This window comes from Magnolia sinica, chromosome 11 (assembly GCF_029962835.1).
Source record: "Magnolia sinica isolate HGM2019 chromosome 11, MsV1, whole genome shotgun sequence".
Taxonomy (NCBI): Eukaryota; Viridiplantae; Streptophyta; class Magnoliopsida; order Magnoliales; family Magnoliaceae; genus Magnolia; species Magnolia sinica.
The window spans coordinates 84,708,542-84,730,643 of NC_080583.1; the positions used below are offsets into that span (position 1 = coordinate 84,708,542).

Consider the following 22,102-nt stretch of genomic DNA (forward strand, 5'->3'; position numbering starts at 1 on the left):
TAACCCTAGTCCTAGTTTGCATTATCCTTAATTTGTTTGCCCCTTTTCTCACCCTAGAGTTCCTTGAATTGAAATTGGTGATTCTCTTGTATTAGGGACTGATTTATGTGCATGTGTGGATGAATTTACCCTCATTTGATTCTTGTTTGGTCTATAATTTTGATTGATTCGGCCCTAACATGTGTAGGCTTGGATCCGCATAAGATTCCCCTTGATTGAGTGTTTGAACTTTTGTGTGGGATGTTGAATTTTGTGTAATTGTTTCTGAACTAATGTGATATTAAGCCTGAATCCTTGCACACCATATTTGAATTTCATGTCCTGCATCAACTTGATTCCCAACTCAAGATCACTCAGTCAAGTCGACACAACTCGTACTAAATCAGGCCTACCATGGTGTGAGCATTAATAAAATGTAAATGTGGGGGGGAGTCAAATCCACAACCTCTCAAAATGAGGAAATGAACCTAACAAGTAAACCAACAGATGGATTGTCGACAGTTTTTGTATTTTATGTTAGTTATTTTAACACTGTTAAAAATCCACCTCCATTCCTAATTTTTTATTTATGAATTTGTTACATATCGAATTGAGTCAAGTCGAGTCGAGTCTTTGAGTCAACTGACATGGCTGAACATCGAGTCAAGTTGAGTTTTTGGGTTTTTCAAACTATGGTTTAGATCACCAAATCATGGCCAACTTTTATGGACTGGTACATCAGGAGAACTTGAGGACTGATGCATCAGGACCCCATAATTCTGCATCCAAGAGCTATATAAAAATCATGTAATACATACCATCAACCATCCTTCCCACTCTTTTCTCGTCTTCAGCTGGATTTGCGTCACTCGTAAGGGTTTTTGAAGTTCCTGAGGAGCTGTGGTATGTCATATCCTAGCATATCATCGACGGCTTGTATCATCTTAGGCTTCAACTTCTCAAACTTGTCAATATTATATCCGCCCAAGACTTCTCTGAAGTGTTCGACATTAGGAAAATCCCCAGCTGGAAGATGAAATTCCCTTTGGACCTGTTTCAATGACAGGAGAAGCAAATAAACCCTTCAGCAACTGTTCTCACTTCATATCTAATGCCATGAATTTTTGAAGCAATCAAGATTCATCAAACTTGTAAAAAATCTTGGTTTTGACAATTTTATTCAATAATAAAAAAACATTGCAAAGCCTGACAAGCATCCAAGGCGGACCTATTATATAAGCCTCTCATCACTAAAATATTAAGACACCAAAATCCAAAATATGCAGCCTACACCCATAGCCGAGAGAGCTATAAGCTCCCCCGGTTACCCAACAAAGCCGATTTTGAACAACCCCTGAAATTCTCATTGTAAGAGCCCAATTAATAACCATGCATCGGATCCTCCAGATACCTTGGACCAATGAGATCTAGTTTAAAATTTTTAGCATTCCTTTCAATCCACAAACCCCACAAGATGTGAAAGAAGGACATCTTCCACGGTATTTCTTTTCGGTCTTTAAAAGACCCTCCAAGCCATTCATTGCCATCACCACACATTCTATTGAGATATTAAATGCCCAGGCCACTCCAAATAGGGACAGAAAAAATCCCAAATCTGCTTAGCAACCGAGCACTGGAAGAATAAATGGTTTACCAATTCTTCATCCTCCTACACACGACACGCATGTTCAAAAATGCCATTTCCCTCTTCTTTAGATGATCCAATGTTAGAATCCAGTTTGCCATAGCCACCTGCACATGGTTCCTTTGAGAAGGGTGTGATACCACCACCTATCAGGCCTGACAAGCGGTCCACAAAGCATTGCACAAGTGCTTAAGGCTCCTTCGGGCCTACCTCATTGCCACAACTCATCTATAAGGCAAGGGCTTAGAAGCAAGCTACCAATGCCTATCGGCGAGAACTAGGTGTTGACTTGGTTAGTAGTGCCCGCCCATTCTGCCTCGTCCGCTTGCCAACCCGTTCTGAAGAATTCATGGGCCAGCAGGCCAGGAGGATGGGGACCGTCGAATAAATGCCTCAATGCGCCACCAGAAAAAAGGCTACCTTCCTTGGCTGTGTAAGCAACACCCGAAGGGTGAGCTTCACTAGCCTCCACCAAGGAGGCATTTTGGGAAGCGAAGTGCTTGGTTTCACACTCGCTACGAATTTGCTCTATGAGCTTCGTGCGAATGGTACTTCGAAGTTCTGCACGCTGGTCCTGCGCGGGATCTGCGTGCAGAACCCCTGCTGGGGGGCTTCTTGTTTTTTTTTTTTTTTTGGTTTTTATTTTGGACATGTATTTGATGGTGTAATGGGTAATTTTTTTTGTGAGAGCATTATGTGTCAAGCAATGGCATGCATGACTTGCTAAAATTCAACCGAATAGACCATAATCAACCACAAATCAAGCATGATTTAGTGGATTAGGGCTTGTTATATAAACACAACAAAAAGAAAAAAGAGAGATGGAAAATGGGGGGAAAAAGTGATGATTTAACCCTTAGTCCGATATTTCCTGAAATGGTCCACGCCACTTCAGTTCATCAAAGCCCAGTCAAATTTTGTATTTTGATCCTTAAAATAGGCCTAGATCTAATTTAAAATTAGCTTTTAAGCTTCCTTCATGGTTGAAATGAATAAAGACATGGAAAAATGAGAGGAAATTATAACTGGCCATTTATGGCCATATTGGCCCTGTAACAGTACTGATGCAGCCCCTTTTTTCCATAACAGACCGATGTACCCCCATAGAGCATAACATGGGTGGACGTTTCCTTCACATAATGGCCAATATGGCCATAACATGGGTGGACGTTTCCTTCACATAATGGCCAATATGGCCATAATGTAACCATTTTTTAATACCATGAGTCTGATCGACATCATGTGACAGCAGCAAATTGATGATATTTTTCAGATCTTAGTATTCTTTTGAGAACATTATTGTGCAAATGCTTTCTTTTAGCTACCATATTCTATAGTGTAATGATAACAATCCATAGTCAACACAGTCTCACATTAGGGGAGGTGCAAAGGAGCTCTTACCCCTGAAGTAGTTGTAAGGCATTAGCCTTACATCTACATATCAATTATAAATGAAGCCTAGAAGAGGACTAATAGAAATTTCAATTGAATGTGTCTATATCATCGATGATATGTAGATTCCAGAAACAACTGAGGAGAACGAGTTTTACTAAATTAGAGATAAAAATGGCTCCATGGAATAATAATAGCAACAGAATGACGAAATCAACATACAACCGCATGCAAAACTCTCCATGACCGCATAGTAGCAACATGCTTGGTTACTTGGTTGACAGCATGTAAGATCTTTCTCGCATGAGTGTCATGTATCAACCCATAACTCAAGGGGACATCCTACAAGCTTTTGCATAATTTTGAACCGCATGAACTGATCTAGACTATGAACTCATGCGCATAACCCGATAAATTTCAAGCATGGAATTAATGAAAAGTAGAGATTTACTATTGAGGCATGAAACACACATGCAAGCTATGCAAGCATACAGGCATAAAGACAGAACTCGAACCTTTGCAAATTCATCTTCTAGATTGTCAATGAGTCGTTGTTGAGCTTTGGCCTTGCCCATCATTGCAGGCATCTCTTTTTTTAGATGGCTGATGATGTAGGCATGAATCTTAGCAGCTCTAGCACGTTTTACAAATTCATTGATCTGCAGGTGACAAAAGCGATTACAAACCTGTGGGCGACTAGTAAAAGATGAACATTAATAATATGAACAAAAGGAGAGAAGGAAAGGTATCATGAAAACACTAAACATACTCGGCGATCACAAGCCTTTTTAGGAATATCTTTCAAATCGGAAAGAAGGTCGTCTTGTTCTCGCTCAAACAACTCTTTTCCAATTGGGCCAATGACAGCTTCATTTACGGGTTTGTCATTGAATGAGCTGTCAAAACAAAGCAATTAAAGATTTGAGACTAAATAAGTAGGTAGGGTTAAAATCCAGATTTCACTGAAACCCACAACAAATAAATGAAATGATAGGTGGCAAGAGGGGGGGAAACAAAAATAGAAAAACCACACCACTAGGCAATATGACACTTTATACAGCTATTAGATAATTAACAAATCATACAACCCAAACCCTTACTCTCATTTGCACCTCAGCAATGCCCAAACACAAATCCACTCTTGAACTCCCTCCCTCCCCCAGAACCTCTGCAATGCTTGGGCCCAAATCCTCTAACTCCCTCCCTCCATGGTTCGAAGACTCAGACGAGGGATCAGCCCGACACCATAATGCACAGAAACCAAGCTGACTTGGACCAACTTGGACGAGTTGCTAAGGACTCGGGCAATACGGCCAAGTCGGGTTGAGTCAACTAGCGCTACTTGGCCTTATTCAAGAGAAAGGGGGATCAAACCTAACCCTTTTTTTTTTCTGATTTCAATCCCCATTTTTGTCATTTTCATCCCCAAATATCATACAAAGCTTACCAAAGGTCTGTGACACGATTGTAGGAGCTTCTGTCCTCATGAAATTGAAGAAAAACCCAAGGTATTTGTGCATCAAAGTGGGTTTTTTTAAAGAAATTTAGGTTTTTCGAAGAACTCCCAAAAAATGAGGTAAATCTTCAACTCTCTTCTTCTTCTTCTTCTTTTGTTAGAAATTGTTCTCTAGGCATAAATCTATGTTTTTCGTGTTGAAAACATGCTTGTATTCTTGATTTTTTTTTTTATATAAATATTTTTTTAAAGCAACGGGAATATATTAAAAAATGAAGGAGAGAAAACAGGGGGGGATCTGCTGAGATAGCAGAAACAAAAAGGCTACAAGCCTAGAAACAGAAAATTAAAATCCCTAAGGTAAGAAACATTAGCTGCCCATTCAATTAGTAATTTTTTCGCCCTTGAGCCCACAACTTGAGCCAAAGATAGAGAGTTGTATTCTTGTATTTTAATGAGATGTGAAGAGAAAGTGGTGAAAATAAGTTAAATTTTGGATTTTTTATATTTTAAAAATGATTATAGCTATTTTCGATGAGGTTTTTATTTCAGTTTTCCTTTTTAAAAAAAAGGAGAGAGATCAAGGGATTATCCTTGTTAACTCCACAACGCTATTAAATTAATAAAATTTTTTAATAAAACATTATTATTTTATTTAAGAAATACTTAATAATATTTATATATGTTGTCTTTAAGGGTTTATGTATGTTTTTTTTTATTTTTTATTTTTTATTTTTAGATTTACAAATATTTGTATAAATCGAATATTTTGACATGGAGTACTTATCAGTTGTAAAACTAAAAAAGTTTCATTTTACTAAAAATACTTAAATTTATTTACGTAATATCAGACCTACATATTTTCAAAATACACATTTTATATTATCATTTATGAAATGTCATTTGCCAATGAAAATATGAACTTAATATTGTGGAATATTGTCAAAATGTTAATTTGCTATTGTGAAATGCCCAACTAATGCATCTTGTGAAATGCTACTTGCCCATAATAATGCTGCTCTATTACCCTATGTCATTGTTTTAAATAGCTTACTCTGTAGCATGTAGCTTATGCTATGTAGCATAGCTTAGCCTCAACTTGTGTAGCTTATGAAAAGAGCTTAAGTCACGTGTAGGTGTAGCCAACACTAAACAATAATTTGCATGCTCTACACGCCACATAGTCTATGCTACAGCCATGTAGCTTACATTAAAAGCTATTTTTTCATTAAAACATTGATTTTTTTTATTTTTTTTTTAATGTTTTCAATGAGTTGTTACATTTTCTATTTTAAATAAAAAAATTAGATCTTTTGAACGATTTTAGTAAAATAATATAAGTAACAGTATCAAATCAGTTTACTTGTTGTTTCTTCGTTTTATACTTAATCTGTCTTATTTTTCCTGTTTTTTTACGTTGTGTTCATTGCACCAAATATCATGAAATTTGATGATATTTGGTGCAACTAACAGCAACCTTAATTAAAAATCTGAAAGTAGTATATGTAGCTTACACCTCATACTTTAGATGGGTGAGCGCTATGTTACATGCCATTCGCTATGTAAAACAATGCCCTAACATTGTGATTTGTGAAAATGCTGCCACATGCTAAATGTGAGAATGATAAAGGGTGGAGACATGGAGAGAGGGTGGATCAGGATAGGAGTATGCAATTATTGTCATAAGTCCATGTCTGCCGGTATTAGCATATTTAAGGAACATTTAGCGCATGGAAAAGAAGAAACAAGAGGATTCCCAAATGTCCCACAAGAAGGCTGAAGGCTTAGAAATATGTTATTGTACAAGAAGGTAATAAGGCTAGGAAAAAACACATTAAGGAAATCCGAGAGGAGAGCTTACTCGTCTAATGATGATGATGGGAAGAGGTTGATGAAGCTAGGGATTTCCGGAGGGTGATGACAGAGAGTAGACATGATTATGAATGAGAGGAAATCCGGCATAGAGGGTCAGGTTGGGAGGTTTACTAAGAACTCTCTGTAGGGGTGGAGGTTCTTCGAGTAGGGGTGGCAGTGGTCACTTCATATAATGATGTCAAGGAAGAGGATGCTAGAGCTGGTGGTGGTGAAGTAAAGAGAGGGGGGGAGAGATGGCTTGAATATGCCAAGTAAAACAGTATAAAGGCATCTTGGAATAAGAATGTGAAAGAATTTGTGCATTATGCAATTGCATGATTTTCCCATAATAATAGGATATGACTGCACGTTGCATCTGCCCAAGCATATTTGAATATAATAGAGGCAAAATTCCAATGGGTTGGAGAGGGAAATATTCAAAGGGGTGGAGAGGGAAATAAAGGAGACTCCACATGAAATTTTTGAAAAATTGTGGAATGACTTCGTGAATGAATTGAAAGCTTATATTAAACCTTCAAGAAGACGAGAGGTATGGTTAGACACTTATGTGCGACAAATGGATTGGTCAACAAGAAAGTCCTTGATAAATTTCATAACCTCCATTAACGGACTATTTTTCACAAGTCCTTGATGTTTTGGCAAGCATTAAAGACAGTTTTTTTTTTCCAGTGTTCACTTTCATAACCTCCTTAGGAGTGTTAAAGATGCAAAGTTCATTATCAAAATTATATATATTTTCAGTGTTCACTTTCATAACCTCCTCCATCAAGACTAAATGAGTTGGTTCGAGTCGGGAAGTTTTTTAACCATGCCTTCCTCCCCTAACCTTGATCTCGATCTTAACGGCCCTGCCTTACAGATCTCTCAGTTTTCACATGCATATTGTCATAGACTGGACATCTCCATATATCGAAGTCATGGACTTTAGCCATATTTTGGCTCGTCTTGTACACTAGAGCTATGTATATAATGTGCAGAGATTTCTAGAAATGATTTAGAGTTGTGCAGATATCTCCATATCATTCGACAGTTTTCTGGCTTTTTGCTTGTAACTAGAGTATTGTAGAATAATCTAGAGGATTCTTGAACGTTGTATGATGGCCACATAGCTTCATCTTAGCCATTCATGTAAAGTAGTTAGAAGGATCCTAGCCCTATACAAGGGGAAGAACTCATTCTTTTGCTCATCCTGTATGGTAGAGACTATGTACGCAGAGTGTAGAGAATTCTAGAGAAGATTGAGAGTTGTGTGAAGATCTCTAGAACATTTTAGAGTTCTCTAACCAAGAAGTAACCCAAAATTACCATTTTTGATATCTTCGGTCAATGATCCATAAGAGCGGAGAGATTGAGAAGGATATTACACAGAATTCAAGCTGGGTAGAATAAGTGGAGATGTTCCTCGGGAGTGTTATGTGATCGCCACATACCAAACAAACTGAAGGGGAAATTTTATAAGATAGCTATAAGACCAGCCATGCTTTATTGGACAGAATGTTGGTTAGTTAAGGAACAAGTAAGAGCATGTTCCTAGGATGTGCATAGCTAAAATGAGGATGTTGAGATGGATGAGTGGAAAGAAAATGAAGGATTGAATTAGAAACAAATGCATTCGGAGAAGCTACGCAACAACAACAGGTAATATGATGAGGGAAACTACACAGAGACGGTTTGGCCATGTGCAACAGAGACCAAGAACCACATCGGTTAAAAGGAGTGCGATGGTTCAAGTTGAAGGCTCCAAAAGGGCAAGGTGAAGACCTAAAAGGACATGGGGGGAGGTAGTAAGAAAAGACTTGGTTTAATTGAGGATATGGTCCCTGATAGAGTGGTATGGAGGAACAGGATTCATGTAGCCGATCCCAATTAGTTGGGATAAGGCTAAGGTGGTGGTGGCGGCTTCTTGTAACTGGTATAGAATAATCTAAAGAAGTTCTAGAGGATTCCTAGTCATCAGATGATTGTCACATGGCTTCATTCTAGCCATTCAGGTAAGGTAGCTACAAGGTTCCTAGGCCTTCTTCACTTCCATCTGGGAGACACCCTAGTATAAATAGGAGCTTTTGAGTAATAGAAGCCTTCTTCACTTCCATTCCCATGGTGTTTATCTCTTCCAAGCACCTTGGCTACCTTTGGGCAGCTCATCCACAAAGGAGTTGTGAGTACAAGTCACACAGTCTACACTTGCAAAAGCATCCAGGTTGTGACAATATGCCATGTTGGCATGTGTGCCACGATTCGCCTGCCTCTTTAATGTCTCCTCGTGTGGACCACTCTTGCTTTAACTTATTAATGCGGAACACAATCCTTACCATCCAAACACCATAACTGACTTCTTTCTGGAGATTGAAGTTCTATGGAACTACACCTTTCTGTTGACTTCAATTCCATGCATCCAAATGAGCCATAAATGAATTCTCCAATAGATCTCCCCTAAAAAATATAAAACAAAAGAAATGTGTTCCTCACTTTAAATCAAGTCATCTCATAATATAAGGTTGACCACTGCAGTGTATTTCCAGCAAAACGAGGGCTTCAAGCTTTCAGCAAAGTATAATTGGAGCTTCCTAAACATCATTTAAGAAGCAGGGTTTGCCCATTTGTTGCCAATGCCCTTAGCACGTGGCATTACTCCGTACATCCACCCCCCCCCCCCTTTAGTCAGTCAGCACGCTCAATCAGAATAAACCCAGTAGTATACATAGATCAGAGAGAAGAGGCACTGAGATGTCTAGAGAGAAGAACCTGGAGAAGCAGAAAGCTGCCAAAGCTAAGGAAACGGAGGACGTGAATGGAACCTAGTAACGAAGACGAGCAACACAAGATCTAAGGAAAAGAAAAGAGATGTGGATAGCTACCCAACCCTCTTCGTCAAAGGATTCCCAGAAGGCTGGTTACCCATCAATTTTGCAATAGTGTTTGGTAGAGCTGGAACAGTTATGGATGTAGTGAGGCCAAGACATAAAGAAAGCAAATACTACATGGGTTTTGCATTAGTAAGAATGAGCTCGGAGAAAGATCTAGCCAGGGCAATCAAGATTTTACATGGCGAAAGCTTCGGTGGATTGAAGATGACAGTCCAGAGAGCAAGGTTCGGTCCGGAACTTAAACGTAACAACAGAGCGGGAGAGTATAGACAGAAAAGGGCCCCAACAGTGCGAAGGGGTGATTAATTTGGATAGCTTTTATCAAGAAGGTAAATCTTCTTTCAAGGAGGTGCTCACAAATCGAAAGGAAGTTGGGAAGGACAAAGAAGACACTAGCCAAAAGACGGTAACGAGTAAAGAAGAGGCGATAGAAGATTCAAGCGAAGTCCCCTGCGTGTTCATCAACCAAGATACTCTTAATCGTTCCAGAATCGAACTCACTAATACGGTAGTGGCCTTCACCAAAGAAGGGGCTTCTATAGTTGAAGATAGAGGTTGGATCTATGATTGTTGCAGACTTTCACCAGAGAACTACAGTATTAAACCGATAGGCTTCAATGAACTCTGGATCAAGGTAGTTCCAGGTGCGAATCTGGACCTTTGATTATGGCAGCAGTGTTGCACAAAGAAGGACCGATCTGTTCTATCCAGACCTGGGAAGAGTTCTCCGCGTTCGTATACGAAGATGTGTGGATCCTCATTTGGTCAGTTCCCTTGGAACTTTGGAATGAAGACTTCTTTCTGGTAGTAGCATCCCAATTGGGCAACTTCATAGAAATCGACCCGAAAACAAAGCTAGGAGAGGAGATGGGGGTTATCAGAGTTAGGGTGTGAAGGAAAAAGGGGACGATACTTCCGCCTTTCATCTATGTTGTGGCTGAGGGAAGAAAGCTCCTTCTCCCGATTCAATAGGAGAGGAAAGATGACCCAATCCCTCGCTGGGGTAACATCTGGAGATCCAGATGGTCTCAATCATTGACGGATGTGCATCGAGAAGTTACAGTCGAAGATGAAGGTGTAAGCCCTACATGCTCAGGAGGAGCATTCTTTCTGTACGTTACTAAAGGTCTGTGTACTACTGGAGCACCATACCAATCGACAGCCACGCATCGTAACTTAAAAGGGAGCAGTACACCTACGGACAGTACAAATGTCATTGGGCAGATACAAAGCTCATCTCCCTATCTGATCGACACGTGCTCGAACCAACCGAAAGCAATCTTAACCCCAAGTTCACGATCGGCGGAGATGATCCCTCGCCAGCCAGCCGTTCATGAGCATCGGTTCGATCCTCAAAACATTGGGATAGTCGCCGAGACTCGTAGCTTTGTAGGGACGCGTGGTAGTTATCGGGAGGACAGTCAGGGTCGGGAGTACATAAGTCGGGTGGTTCGAGAGGCGCAGGTATTGAAAAGTCGGGATATTCGGGATTTTTGAATTTCGAAACGCCGATTCGGATCCCAGCTTCCGGCTCGGGAGGCGAAAAGCAGGCTTGAAACACATTTCGAGTCTGACGCGGAAGCTTCGGACGCTGCAGACCCATTTCCCGACTCACAGAGCAATGATGGTACTGAAGCGTTGCCGCTCGAGATGAAGACACGTGTCCGCGATCGTGATGGCCTGATCTTACACCGCAAGCTTTGCCTTCCTTTCCTTACTCCGCTGAGAAAGGTCTCTAACAACTACATCCAATCCAGCCAGCCGTTCGATAACATGGTAGAAGAAGATCTTTCAGAGGGTGATAGAGATTTCCATTCTTGGTCTTCGGACTGCGAGATCTCCCCTGAATGTCGATCTTCCTCGTCCTTCTCAGAGGGTCTTTCAAACAGAGGCCTCATTACCCTCTTCCACAAGGACAACGGAGATCAAATCACAAAGGCAGAACCTCTTCAGATCAGAGCGGGTTCTCAGAAGAAACGGAAAGTACTCAACTGGTTACAAAGGATCTTGAAGAACAAAGGGCGGAGTTGGTGAACATCATCCAAAAGAAAAAATGGATCAGGGACGTGATGGGCCATGTGGGAAGGGTCATAGGTTTATCTTTCGGCGACTATCCAGAGGACTTTGTAGCCCTCTTCCATTGCATAGAAGCTCATGGGCGACCTTTGATGGCTTTGAAAACTCCAAAAAGGTCCTCCACCAAGCCGACTATCAAAAGGAAACCTCGCAGTTTGCAAACGACTCCTACCTCGTCCAATGCGGTTCGTTGGAATTGCATTAGAGGAGGTTCTCGGGGCAAATCAGTTTCCTAAATGAATATTATTTCCTGGAATGTTAGAGGGGTGGGATCCAAACACAAGAGAAGGATCATCAAAGATATATGTGAGCGAAGCAAAGCGGACGTCATCTGCCTTCAAGAAACTAAGGTTTAGAATTTCACTGATTCTCTGCTAAATACGCTTTGGAAGGAAAAAGACGCGAAGTGGGCCGCGCTGGATGCTATCAGAAATGTTAGAAGAATACTGGTGGCGTGGAAATCCTCTTCTTGGTCCCTTCTCCAAACATGGAATGGATCATTTTTTGTATCGATCGTTCTTAAAGAGATTGCCTCTGATTTTACTTGCCTTATTACAGCAGTCTATGGCCCAAATCAGGAGGACAGAAGAAAAGGTTTCTGGGAAGAATTAAATGAAGCTAGGCTCAAATTCAATGGCCTGTGGTGCATAGGGGGTGACTTCAATGTTATGAGGTACGCGGCAGAAAAATCTAGTGGGTCCAAAGTTTCAACTTCTATGCACTCTTTCTCGCAATGGATCGACGATCAAGAATTGGTGGACCTCCCATTGTTAGTTTCTAGATTTACTTGGTCGAATGGTAGGTCCATCCCGATTCTTGCTAACTTAGATCGTTTCCTCGTCTCGGTCGAGTGGATAGAAGCATTTCCTCTCGTATCTCAATCTCTATTGTCGAGAGCCACCTCAGATCACAGCCCACTTGTCCTTGATGCCGAGTCCGAGAATTGGGGGCCAAAGTCGTTCAGATTCAAGATCTCCTAGTTGAAGGTTGAAGGTTTCCAGTCTATGATCAGGGATTGGTGGACAGAGTTTAATGTAGAAGGGTTTGCGGGATACAGGCTAAGTTCAAAGCTGAAAATGCTCAAGGAGAAGATCAAGGGGTGGAAAAGCAATGAGCTGAGGAAAAGGGACTCGGAAACTTCCCAAATTCTAACAGAATTGTAGTCGATTGATCGTAATGCTGAAGATTCTCAGATGTCGGTAGAAAGCCTTCTCAAAAGATTACACCTTACTCAAAGCTATGTAGCCAGGGTGCTTGAGGACGAAGTTTCTTGGAGACAAAAATCTCAGTCTAAATGGATCAAAGAAGAAGACAAAAATAGAAAGTTTTTTCATAGTATCGCCAACGCTCGGGCTAGAAGCAACAAAATCTGCAGTCTCGTGGTAAATGGGGTGCGCATAGAAGATAAGCACAAGATTTTGGAAGAGGCAGTTCGGTTTTATTCGGATCTTCTCCACAGCGAAGGTTGGCAACGTTCCAAGTTGGATTTTTTGCATTTCGATCGTATCTCTCATGTGGAAGCCAGGGGTCTTGAAGCGCAATTCTTGCCGGAAGAAGTAAAGGGGGCAGTGGATACCCTGGAAGGAGACAAGGCTCCCGGTCCTGACGGATTCCCAATCACCTTCTTCCAAATGTTTTGGGAAGCGATAAAGGAAGACGTGATGGCCTTCTTCTCAGAGTTTCACACCAAAGCTCGCCTTTCAACAGTTGTAGGGGCATCCTTCATTGCTCTCATTCCTAAGTCTCCGGGAGCTGATTCACTTAAGGATTTTAGGTTGATCAGCCTTTTGGGCAGTCCGTATAAGATTTTGGCTAAAGTCTTGGTGACTCATTTGAGAGGGGTTTTAGGCAACATTATTTCAGAAAATCAGAGTGCATTTATTCCAGGAAGGCAAGTCATTGATATTGCTCTTATCGCCTACGAATGTTTGGACTCGAGTCATAGATCGGGATCTAAGGGTCTTCTTTGCAAGCTAGATATAGAGAAAGCTTATGATCATGTAGATTGGGATTTTCTCCAATACATGTTGAATCAGATGGATTTCGGGTCCAAGTGGAATGGATGGGTCAGTGAATGCTTACAGTCTGCCTCCTTTTCGATCCTCCTCAACGGTTCCCCGAAAGGGTTTTTTAGCAGTTCGAGAGGTCTTCGGCAAGGAGATCCACTGCCTCCGTTTTTATTTTTTATCGTCGGGGAGGACCTATCCAGAATGTTGAGAAAAGGCCAAGAAGAAGGTATTATTAGTGGCTTCAAGGTTAAAGGTATGAATAATCTCATATTCCACATTCAATTTGCAGACGACACTTTCCTTTTCTGTGAGGCTGATTTTGATAAAATCAGCAACATGCGCACCACCATCAGATGTTTTGAGGCTACTTCAGGCCTTAAAGTCAAACTGGAGAAATCTAAAATGCTCGGTGTGAACATGACAGAGGAAGAGCTACATCAGCATGCTGATTTCTTTGAATGTTCCATGGGTAGTTTTCCGACCACCTTTGTAGGCCTCCCTCTTTGTATTGGCAAGCCCCCTAAGCTCTTATGGGACAAAGTTATCTACAGGTTTGAAAGGTATTTAGCTAGATGGAAAAGCAGATATCTGTCGCTTGGTGGTCGGCTCACGTTAATAAAGTCAGCGCTTTCGAATCTACCCCTGTATTTCATGTCCCTCTTCAAATGCCCGGCCTTGATCCCGTTGAAGCTTGAAAGATCGAGAAGAGATTTTCTGTGGCATGGGAAAGAGGAGAAGAAAAAAAAATCACCTTGTTCAATGGAAGGAGGTGTGCAATCATGTGAAATTGGAGGAGCAGGGGTCAGAGATCTGAAGTAAATGAATCGGGCCCCCCTAGGTAAATGGACCTGGAGGCTAGGGACTGAAAATGGGACTCTTTGGAATTCGTCAATTAAGTGCAAATATGGTACTTCAGAGGGAGGATGGTGGACCAAAGACTCATCAACTTATTGTGCTTCTTCTCTTTGGAAAGATGTCTTATCTGTCAAAAAAGACGTGCTTAAAGGAATCATATTTGCAGTAGGAAAGGGAGAGAATATTCGGTTCTGGGAGGACATTTGGGTGGGTGACGTGGCCCTAAAAGATGGCTTCCCTAACATATTTCGCGTAGCTTCTAACCCTGTTTCTTCGGTAGCCGATTGTTATTCCACTAGCGGGGACGAAATAATCTGGAATCCCGTCTGCCGTAGAAATCTGCTAGATAGGGAGATTGGAGAATATGTGGCTCTTCTAGGGCGTATGAGTAGTTCTAACCCAGATTTGTCTAGAGAAGACAAGCTTGTCTAGAGACTCGATAATCTGGGAAAGTTCTCCACCTCTTCCTTATATGGTTCTCTCAATGGTATTCCCTCCCCATCGGTTGACTCAATAACTCATCAAGTGTGTAAGTACAAAGTCCCCCCGAAGATTGCAGTTTTCGGATGGCTGGTGGGAAAGAAGAAGGTCCTGACAGTAGACAATTTGAGAAAGAGGGGAATGATAATTACAAATGTCTGCCTGTGTTGCTTGGCTAATGAAGAATCGGTTGATCACTTTTTCATTAATTGTCCCTTCTTTAAGCGGGTTTGGATGGCAACTTCAAAGTGGTTCGGTCTTTCGTGGGTATTTCCTGACTCGACGAACAAGTTACTTGAAGCTTGGCATGGTCCTTCCCTCGGGAAGGAAAAGACTATTGTTTGGAGAATGGCCCTCCTGGCTGTTTGGTGGGCAATATGGGAAGAAAGAAATGGGAGGTGTTTCAAGGATATCTTTAACACATCGGAATCCGTCCGGTGTAGAGTTCTTCATTATTTAGCTGAGTGGGCCTCTATCTGTGTTAACTTAGATGGTTGTAATTTTCTTTCTTTAAGAGGGTCATCACCCCGCTACCTCAGCGGATTGATCTCCTCCCTCATGCTTGTTGTTTTGCTGTTTTCCTTTTTTCTTCTTTATATAAAATCAGCTCTCTCAAAAAAAAAAAGTATACATAGATCAGAGAAGAAAATATCACAAAAACAATGGCGTACAAATGCCTCAAAATCTCAGGTCCCCAGCACTTGTTAAATAAAAATAAGCATGTCAGAGACAGAACATACCCGATATAGACACGCATAACCTCAGGAGTATTCAAAACTTTTCCGAGTGACCACATCAATGCCCCGTAAACTCTCATCAGCTGCAGCATAATGCCAACCGAGAAATGAATTAAGTGATGCCACCAACTGCTGTTAAAATTGTAAAGATAATATATGATAGAATAAAATTTTAGAAAATAAAATAGGCAAGGATGATTACTTGTTGGGTATCAACTTGGTCTGCCTTATTCAAAACCACGCGTATCTTGTCATCATGACCTCGTAGAGAACCAATCACGCGCTTGAACTCATCACTGATATCAAGTTTATGAGGATCGAACAAAAGAAGAATAAGGTCACACTTTGCAGCAAACCATGATGTAACGCCTGTGAAATCATAGCTGCGTTGTGTCCGTTGTTTTTCTCCAGACAGAACTCCCGGTGTATCAACAAAAGTGATGTGCTCTAGCAGCTTCATACATACAACAGAACAGTGAATTTCTGACATAGATACAAGAATGAATAAGTGGGATTATGTTGGTCTGGAATCAAATCTCACTGGATGAGGCATCTGGGAGCACTGAAATTTTGACAAGAATGCAGTTCCAAATGTTGTGAGACCACTGTATGGCATGTCTGCTTGCACAGCAATAGTGTTCCCTGGAATGCTCCTTTCATCAGGTCCTGACTGTGTACAAGACAATAAACTAGTGAAACTTTCAACCCTTTGATGACAGGAACAAGTTCAAGTTATACATCAGATGACTAATTCTGACAAAGTCTTAAATCAATGCATAATACTAATCTTGGGACTCCAGGATGACAGAGAACGGAAGTTTAACCATGGACACAGGTTTAGGTATAGATTCATGAACACAATTCTCTTTGTTGTCAAAGAAATCTACAAGTGCCACAAAAATCCAGAAAATGGCCTGACATCCATAATGGAATCACCGAATCAGCCTAACACGAGAGCAAACTTTTTTTTGAAAGGTGCCAGAGCAATTCAAAATTTTATAATTAGCTTTGCGATTTGGGTGCATACCATAACAACAACAAATCTGTCAGTTGTAGGTTCCGGTCCGATGTGCGCTCCTGTTCAAAACAATGGAAATAGTAAGCACATGCATATAAATGCACATATTTCGCGAAATGGAAGTAAACAGTTTTATCTACCTGGATAACTGCAGTTTAGCAAATGTTTAATGAATGTTGTTTTCCCAGTGGAGTACTGGCCCAAGAGCATAACCATTGGCCTAGCATCGAAATCACTGCTTGTCTGAAAATGGAACCAGCCCCAAAAGCAATTGATTATAGTTGACAAAAACTTTTGCATGTACCATCTACAACTTTACAGCAAGAATAACATCTGCAACTTCTCCCACACAATCTCGAGTGCAGTTTCTTAACTAATCAAATTGATTCAAGGTCCACATGTATGCTTTTGCTCACCAATAAAGGAGAAGCAAAATCATTAAATCGATAGGTAGCTTCCAGGGGCTTCAGCTTTTCAATGTATAGCTTCTTCAAGCCATCGATTATTGATGTGACAGAGCCAAGGGGTACCTGAACATGCAAAGAAATGTTAAAAGTAAAATTACCTTAGAAATAGGTGCTCTTTATGATAAACTCAATAACTATATCAGAATAAAGGGTGCTGCATATCATGCATCAAACAATAAGCGAGTTAAGTTAGTGGACAAAAAATATAGATATCATACTAATCCATCTCCACTATTAAGATTACAGTAAAAATAGAAACAACTAGATATCCAAATATCAGAATTGCACCAAAATTGCATGCATATGATAACTCCAATACAAACCCGCCAACAAAAAAAGGCCAAAAAATGTAGAGCTGAGTCCATTTGGGGTTATGTAAAAAATCCTTCCTAACAAAATGAAAATATGCAAACAGGATAACGGTGAACCACAAAGATCACCTTTTTTGAAGACTTTGATGTGAACCATTGGAATGATGGTGATTGGTACTGAGTTACTACATCATCACCAACAAGCTAATTAAAAAACCATAAAACCCACAAATTTCAACAATTGTCTTTCTGTAATCGTTAAAACGAGAGAAATTTCTTTACCATCTAGATCAGGATCGCTTTTCTTGGGTGAAGGCTTACTTTTCTAGAAAATAATTAATCCATAAGCAAGTTAGAAATATTTATACAAAACTTACAAAGAACATTGCACATAACTCATTAAAAAAAATCACATACGTACAGCTATTAATATATCCAAACCTTCCAATAATGGAGGTCCCAAATTCTCCAGTTCTGCAGAGATAGGAAAGTTAGGTATTAATCCAGGTTTATGCTTATCAATGAATAAAGAACCATGTGCAATGGTCCATTCTACTTGATCGTAATTGACTTGAACAAACTTTCTCAGTGGGTGCTATGAAAGAATGAAGTTTAACATATGCTTCACCATTTACCTGCAGCAGCAAGAACATCCGGAGTAATTTCTTTCCCTGATTGTGCTAGAGCAATCAGCTGATCATTCAGAAGGGTTAGATCGACAACGATTACAAATAAACTTTTCATAAAAAGTGAGGATTCTGAAGCTTGACCTGCATTGCAGTAATGAACTCTCTGAAACCAAGGAATCCCTGCCGTTTCGAGTCTGCAACTGCCCACACCTATGGCAAGAAAAACCACCAGATCGGTATGAGTTTATAAGAAACTGAAATTAAAAGGAACAGACTTCGACTTGGGGACTACTGTAGAAACTAATAAAGCAGGCAGATTATTTTAAGAACAACAATGCTCGCCCCAGTTCAGCATAGGTATGCAACTCAGGCACATTGGGTCACTTTAACCTCAAAAGAACCCAACCCAACCTGAAATCCAACCTGAGGTGCCCAACACGGACCTAACCTGAATTCATCTGTACTCACCCCTAAACCTGACAAACCAACCCAAACTCAGGTTTGTGTTAGTCGAGTTCAGGTTGAGCTGAACCCAAGTTCCAGCTCTAGTTAGGCATAAGGAGGTTCTTGTGTTGTGGAACTAATTATTCATTTCACTAATGGACAGTTGGTCCTAGCTTCACCTTTCTCTTCAATACAATTCTTGATCGATCATCATCATCTAAGCCTGATCCCAACTAATTGGGGTCGGTTACATGAATCATTTTCCGCCATTCCACTCTATCAAGGACCATAACTTCAAGTAGGTCATAGGTCACCAAGTCTTACTACCTCTACTCACGTCCTTTTGGCCTTCCCCTTGCCCTTTTAGGGCCTTTAAATTGTACCACCTCACTTCTCATAACCAGCATACTTCTCGGTCTCTGTTGCACATTATCAAACCATCAAAGTGCACTTTCCCTCATCTTATTACCTATTGGTGCTACTCCTAAGTTCCCTCAAATGCAATCATTTCTGATCCTATCCTTCCTCTTCAATACAATTTCAGTTAATTATACATACCAATTTAAGGTAAATACCAAGATGTTGTTGCCACTTCTTAGGGTGCATTTGGATGCTCAGTCGAACAGAATAGCAAGAATCCAATTCAATAGATCCCACCATTTTAATTCCAAAGGACAACCAAACCCCTGACTGCAATTCAACAAATTTCAGGTTGGACCTAAAGTATATGGAAGGGGGGGGGGGGGGGGGGGGGGGCGGAATCCCCACTTTGCTTGTTTCCACTTCATCAAGGTGAATAAATTGCAATTCAGTTCAGTTGACCATCCAAACACAACCTCATTCACTTCCCTCTCCCTATCCATTTCTAATTCTGACAGTTGGAAACTCACAATTCTAAAATCTCAATAAATAAATAAAAATATCATTTCTGACCGAATTAATTTCAGTGAAATTGAGAAATAAACATGTGATATAAAAAAAAGGTGGGGCAACAAGATAAGATATCCTAAAAACTGAGAATAGATTTAGATTTGAATTCAGGAAGAAAATGAAGAAACCTGTTTGAGTTCGGGACGGGACAGTTTCGAGATGGCAAAGAATTTCGTGGCGTCATTTCCGGTAATGCGGCCATCGTTGTCTGAGTTGGAAAAATAAAATCGCAGATTTTAGAGATTTTGCAAAGGGAAATTGAGAGAGAGAGAGAGAGAGAGAGAGAGAGAGAGAGAGAGAGACCTGAATCGGCGTAGGAAAACCAATCCTGGTAGATCTTTTGGTGTTCTCGAGAGCAGGAACTGATCGGCGTTGAGAGGATCTCCATTGCAGGAGAGAAGGCGATAGAAAAGTTTCCAGAGAGAGAGAGAGAGAGCTTTCTATTTTCCTTGGGGAATGGTGGGAATTGAAAGAGGAAATCAACAGCTTCCACGGTTTTTGAAATGAAATGGGACTCTTTTCTTTTTTTCTTTTTACTTCTTTTCGAGGAGTAATACAGGAGAAGGTGGGAATCCCATACTTGCCGACGTGGAAAACTTCAGGTGGGCCACCCTTGTGCATGTTAGCCGCCAGGAAACGGATTGGCTACTCCCCTGCCACCAGCCTCGTGGCTGATGGTCGGTGATCTGTGGGCCCCAACATGATGTATTGTTTCATCCATTCCGTTCATCCATTTTTACAGATCATTCTAGGGCTTTATCTCAAAAATGAGAGGAATATAAATCTCCTGTGGACCACACCACAGGAAAACGATAGTGATTGGATATCCACCATTTAAGTCCTCCTAAGGCTCACTGTACTGTTTATTTGACATCCAATCTGTTGATTACGTCTATGGACTCAGATGAAGGGGAAAAAAACAAAGATTAGCTTGATCCAAAACTTTTATGGCCCCCAAAATTTTTTTAATGGTCATTCAACACTGTTTCCTGTAATGTGGTCCACTTGATGTTGTGATATATCTCATTTTTGGTCTCATATCATAAAATGATCTAGAAAAATAGATGGACAGCATGGATGAAACACATACATCATGGTGTGGCCCACAGAGCAGCGACCACCGGCCATTGGCTGGTGGCAGGGGAGTAGTCAATCCGTTTCCATGTTAGCCGCCAACAAGGCTTGTAAGGTCTGGACGCGGCTTCGTTGATCCACCGAGGTGGGGTGGGATCCTTGAAGTGGGGTCCACCGTGATGTATGTGCTTTATATCCACTCGGTCCATCCGTTTTGAAAACTCATTTTAGGGCATTATCCCTAAACTGAAGTAGATCCAAATCTCCGGTGGACTATAGTACAGGAAATCCAAATCTCAGGTGGACCATAATAAGGAAACAGTGGTAAAATCTACCATTAAAAACTTCCCGTGTGGGCCATAAAATTTTTGGATCAAGCTGATATCTGTGTGGTATCTTCATCCAGGTCTTTGTGACCTTATCAACAGGTTGGATGGAAAATAAACATTCCAGTGGCCCCCAAGTTTTTAATAGTGGGGATTCAGTCTTGGTGACCTTATCAACAGGTTGGATGGCAAATAAACATTCTGGTAGCCATCAAGTTTTTAACAGCGGGGATTCAATCATGATTGTTTCATGTGATATGGTCTACTTATGATTTGCTTCTGCTTCAATTTTTAGATCATGCCCTAAAATGAGCTGTCATCATTGACATTGTGGATGTAAGGCACATACGGTACAGTAGATCCCTATTTGTGGGGGCCACTGTGATGTATGTGCCTTACATTCACACCGTAAATCCATTTTGACATCTTATTTTAGGACATGACCCCAAAATGAAGCAGTTCCAAATCTTAAGTGAACCGTATTACATGAAACAATTGTGATTGAATCCCCACCATTAAAAACTTCATAGGGGCCATTAGAAGTTTTACTTGCCATTGGGCTTGTTGATAAGGTCACAAAGACTCGGAAAAAGAGATCACACAAATACCAGCATGATCCAAAATGTTTTTGCCCACAATAAGTTTTTTAATGGTCAATTATCATTGTTTCCTTTATTATGGTCCACCTCAAAATTAGATCTGCTTCAATTTTGGAATCATATTGTAAAATGAGTATTCAAAACGGGTGGACAGTGTAAATATAAGGAACATGCATAACAGTAGGCCCGATGGTCAAGGATCCCACCCACCTTGGTGGATCAAGGGATCCAAGGAAGCGGCACCCCAATTTGTGGCCTTTGGATGGGTCGAGCTTTTGGCTTAAATGCTCAGTGATTTGGATATAGTTTTCTTCTAATTTAAGGCCCGTAAGTGATCCCAACTCTACTTAGCTAATTTAGCATTGGTGGGCACAAGCATTTTACTTGTGCCATAGGTGGGACTTGGGTTGGTCAACCCAAACATAAGTGGCCTAAACCCCCAATTTAAGTTGGGTTAGGTTGAGTTAAAGTTGAATTTGGGCTCAAGTTGAAAATCAACCCAAACTAAGTTATTTTATATTTTGTGTTTGGCTTGAAATTCAATCATTGGTATGTATGTATTGTGTCAAGCATGTCTAAGCCTTTTTATAACTTGATCTAAACTGGAGGCCTATCACCCTAAGCATCGAGATAGACAGAGAGATCATTAGCAGTTGGATATGACTAAGAGCTAAAGCAGTTCAGCAGTCTATTCAGAAACATGTATGTACAATTTAATTTGCGAATGAAAGGTTCATCTTTCTAATAAGTTGTTTTTGCGCACGGAAAGTAGGGTTTGTGATTGGATATGACACATGGCTCATATACCCAATGGTCCAATAACTTTTGAATAATCTCTATAAACATTAGTAAAATATTTATTTATTTATTTATTTAAGAGGGGAGATTGTGGACATCTAGTGGAGCATTTCGCTGGGGTATGTTGAGTTATGC

General features: G+C 40.6%; 1 protein-coding gene across 1 annotated transcript; it reads right to left on the reverse strand.

The window, feature by feature from the left end:
* Positions 1 to 534: 534 nt before the first annotated feature.
* On the reverse strand, positions 535 to 19,718 carry LOC131219594 (EH domain-containing protein 1-like). The gene is made up of 16 exons (XM_058214828.1): positions 19,474 to 19,718; positions 19,299 to 19,378; positions 17,938 to 18,006; positions 17,803 to 17,860; positions 17,589 to 17,641; positions 17,450 to 17,492; positions 17,297 to 17,352; positions 16,806 to 16,919; positions 16,530 to 16,632; positions 16,399 to 16,448; positions 15,913 to 16,041; positions 15,574 to 15,825; positions 15,375 to 15,454; positions 3,786 to 3,912; positions 3,532 to 3,675; positions 535 to 1,030 (listed from the first exon to the last, which is right to left on the reverse strand). Exons 1-16 carry the CDS (start codon positions 19,556 to 19,558, stop codon positions 845 to 847), a joined length of 1,629 nt encoding a protein of 542 aa, XP_058070811.1. The 5' UTR covers positions 19,559 to 19,718; the 3' UTR covers positions 535 to 844.
* Between the last annotated feature and the right edge of the window lie 2,384 nt (positions 19,719 to 22,102).

What these genes read in the sequence shown, in the direction of transcription:
- LOC131219594 (XM_058214828.1), bottom strand. Translation starts at nt 19,558, where the DNA reads ATGGAGATCCTCTCAACGCCGATCAGTTCCTGCTCTCGAGAACACCAA. An exon ending in ACAGATTTGTTGTTGTTATG is followed by an intron (nt 16,042 to 16,398) that starts GTATGCACCCAA and finishes TCTTGTACACAG; the next exon opens with TCAGGACCTGATGAAAGGAG. An exon ending in TAGAAGATGAATTTGCAAAG is followed by an intron (nt 1,031 to 3,531) that starts GTTCGAGTTCTG and finishes TCATTGAAACAG; the next exon opens with GTCCAAAGGGAATTTCATCT.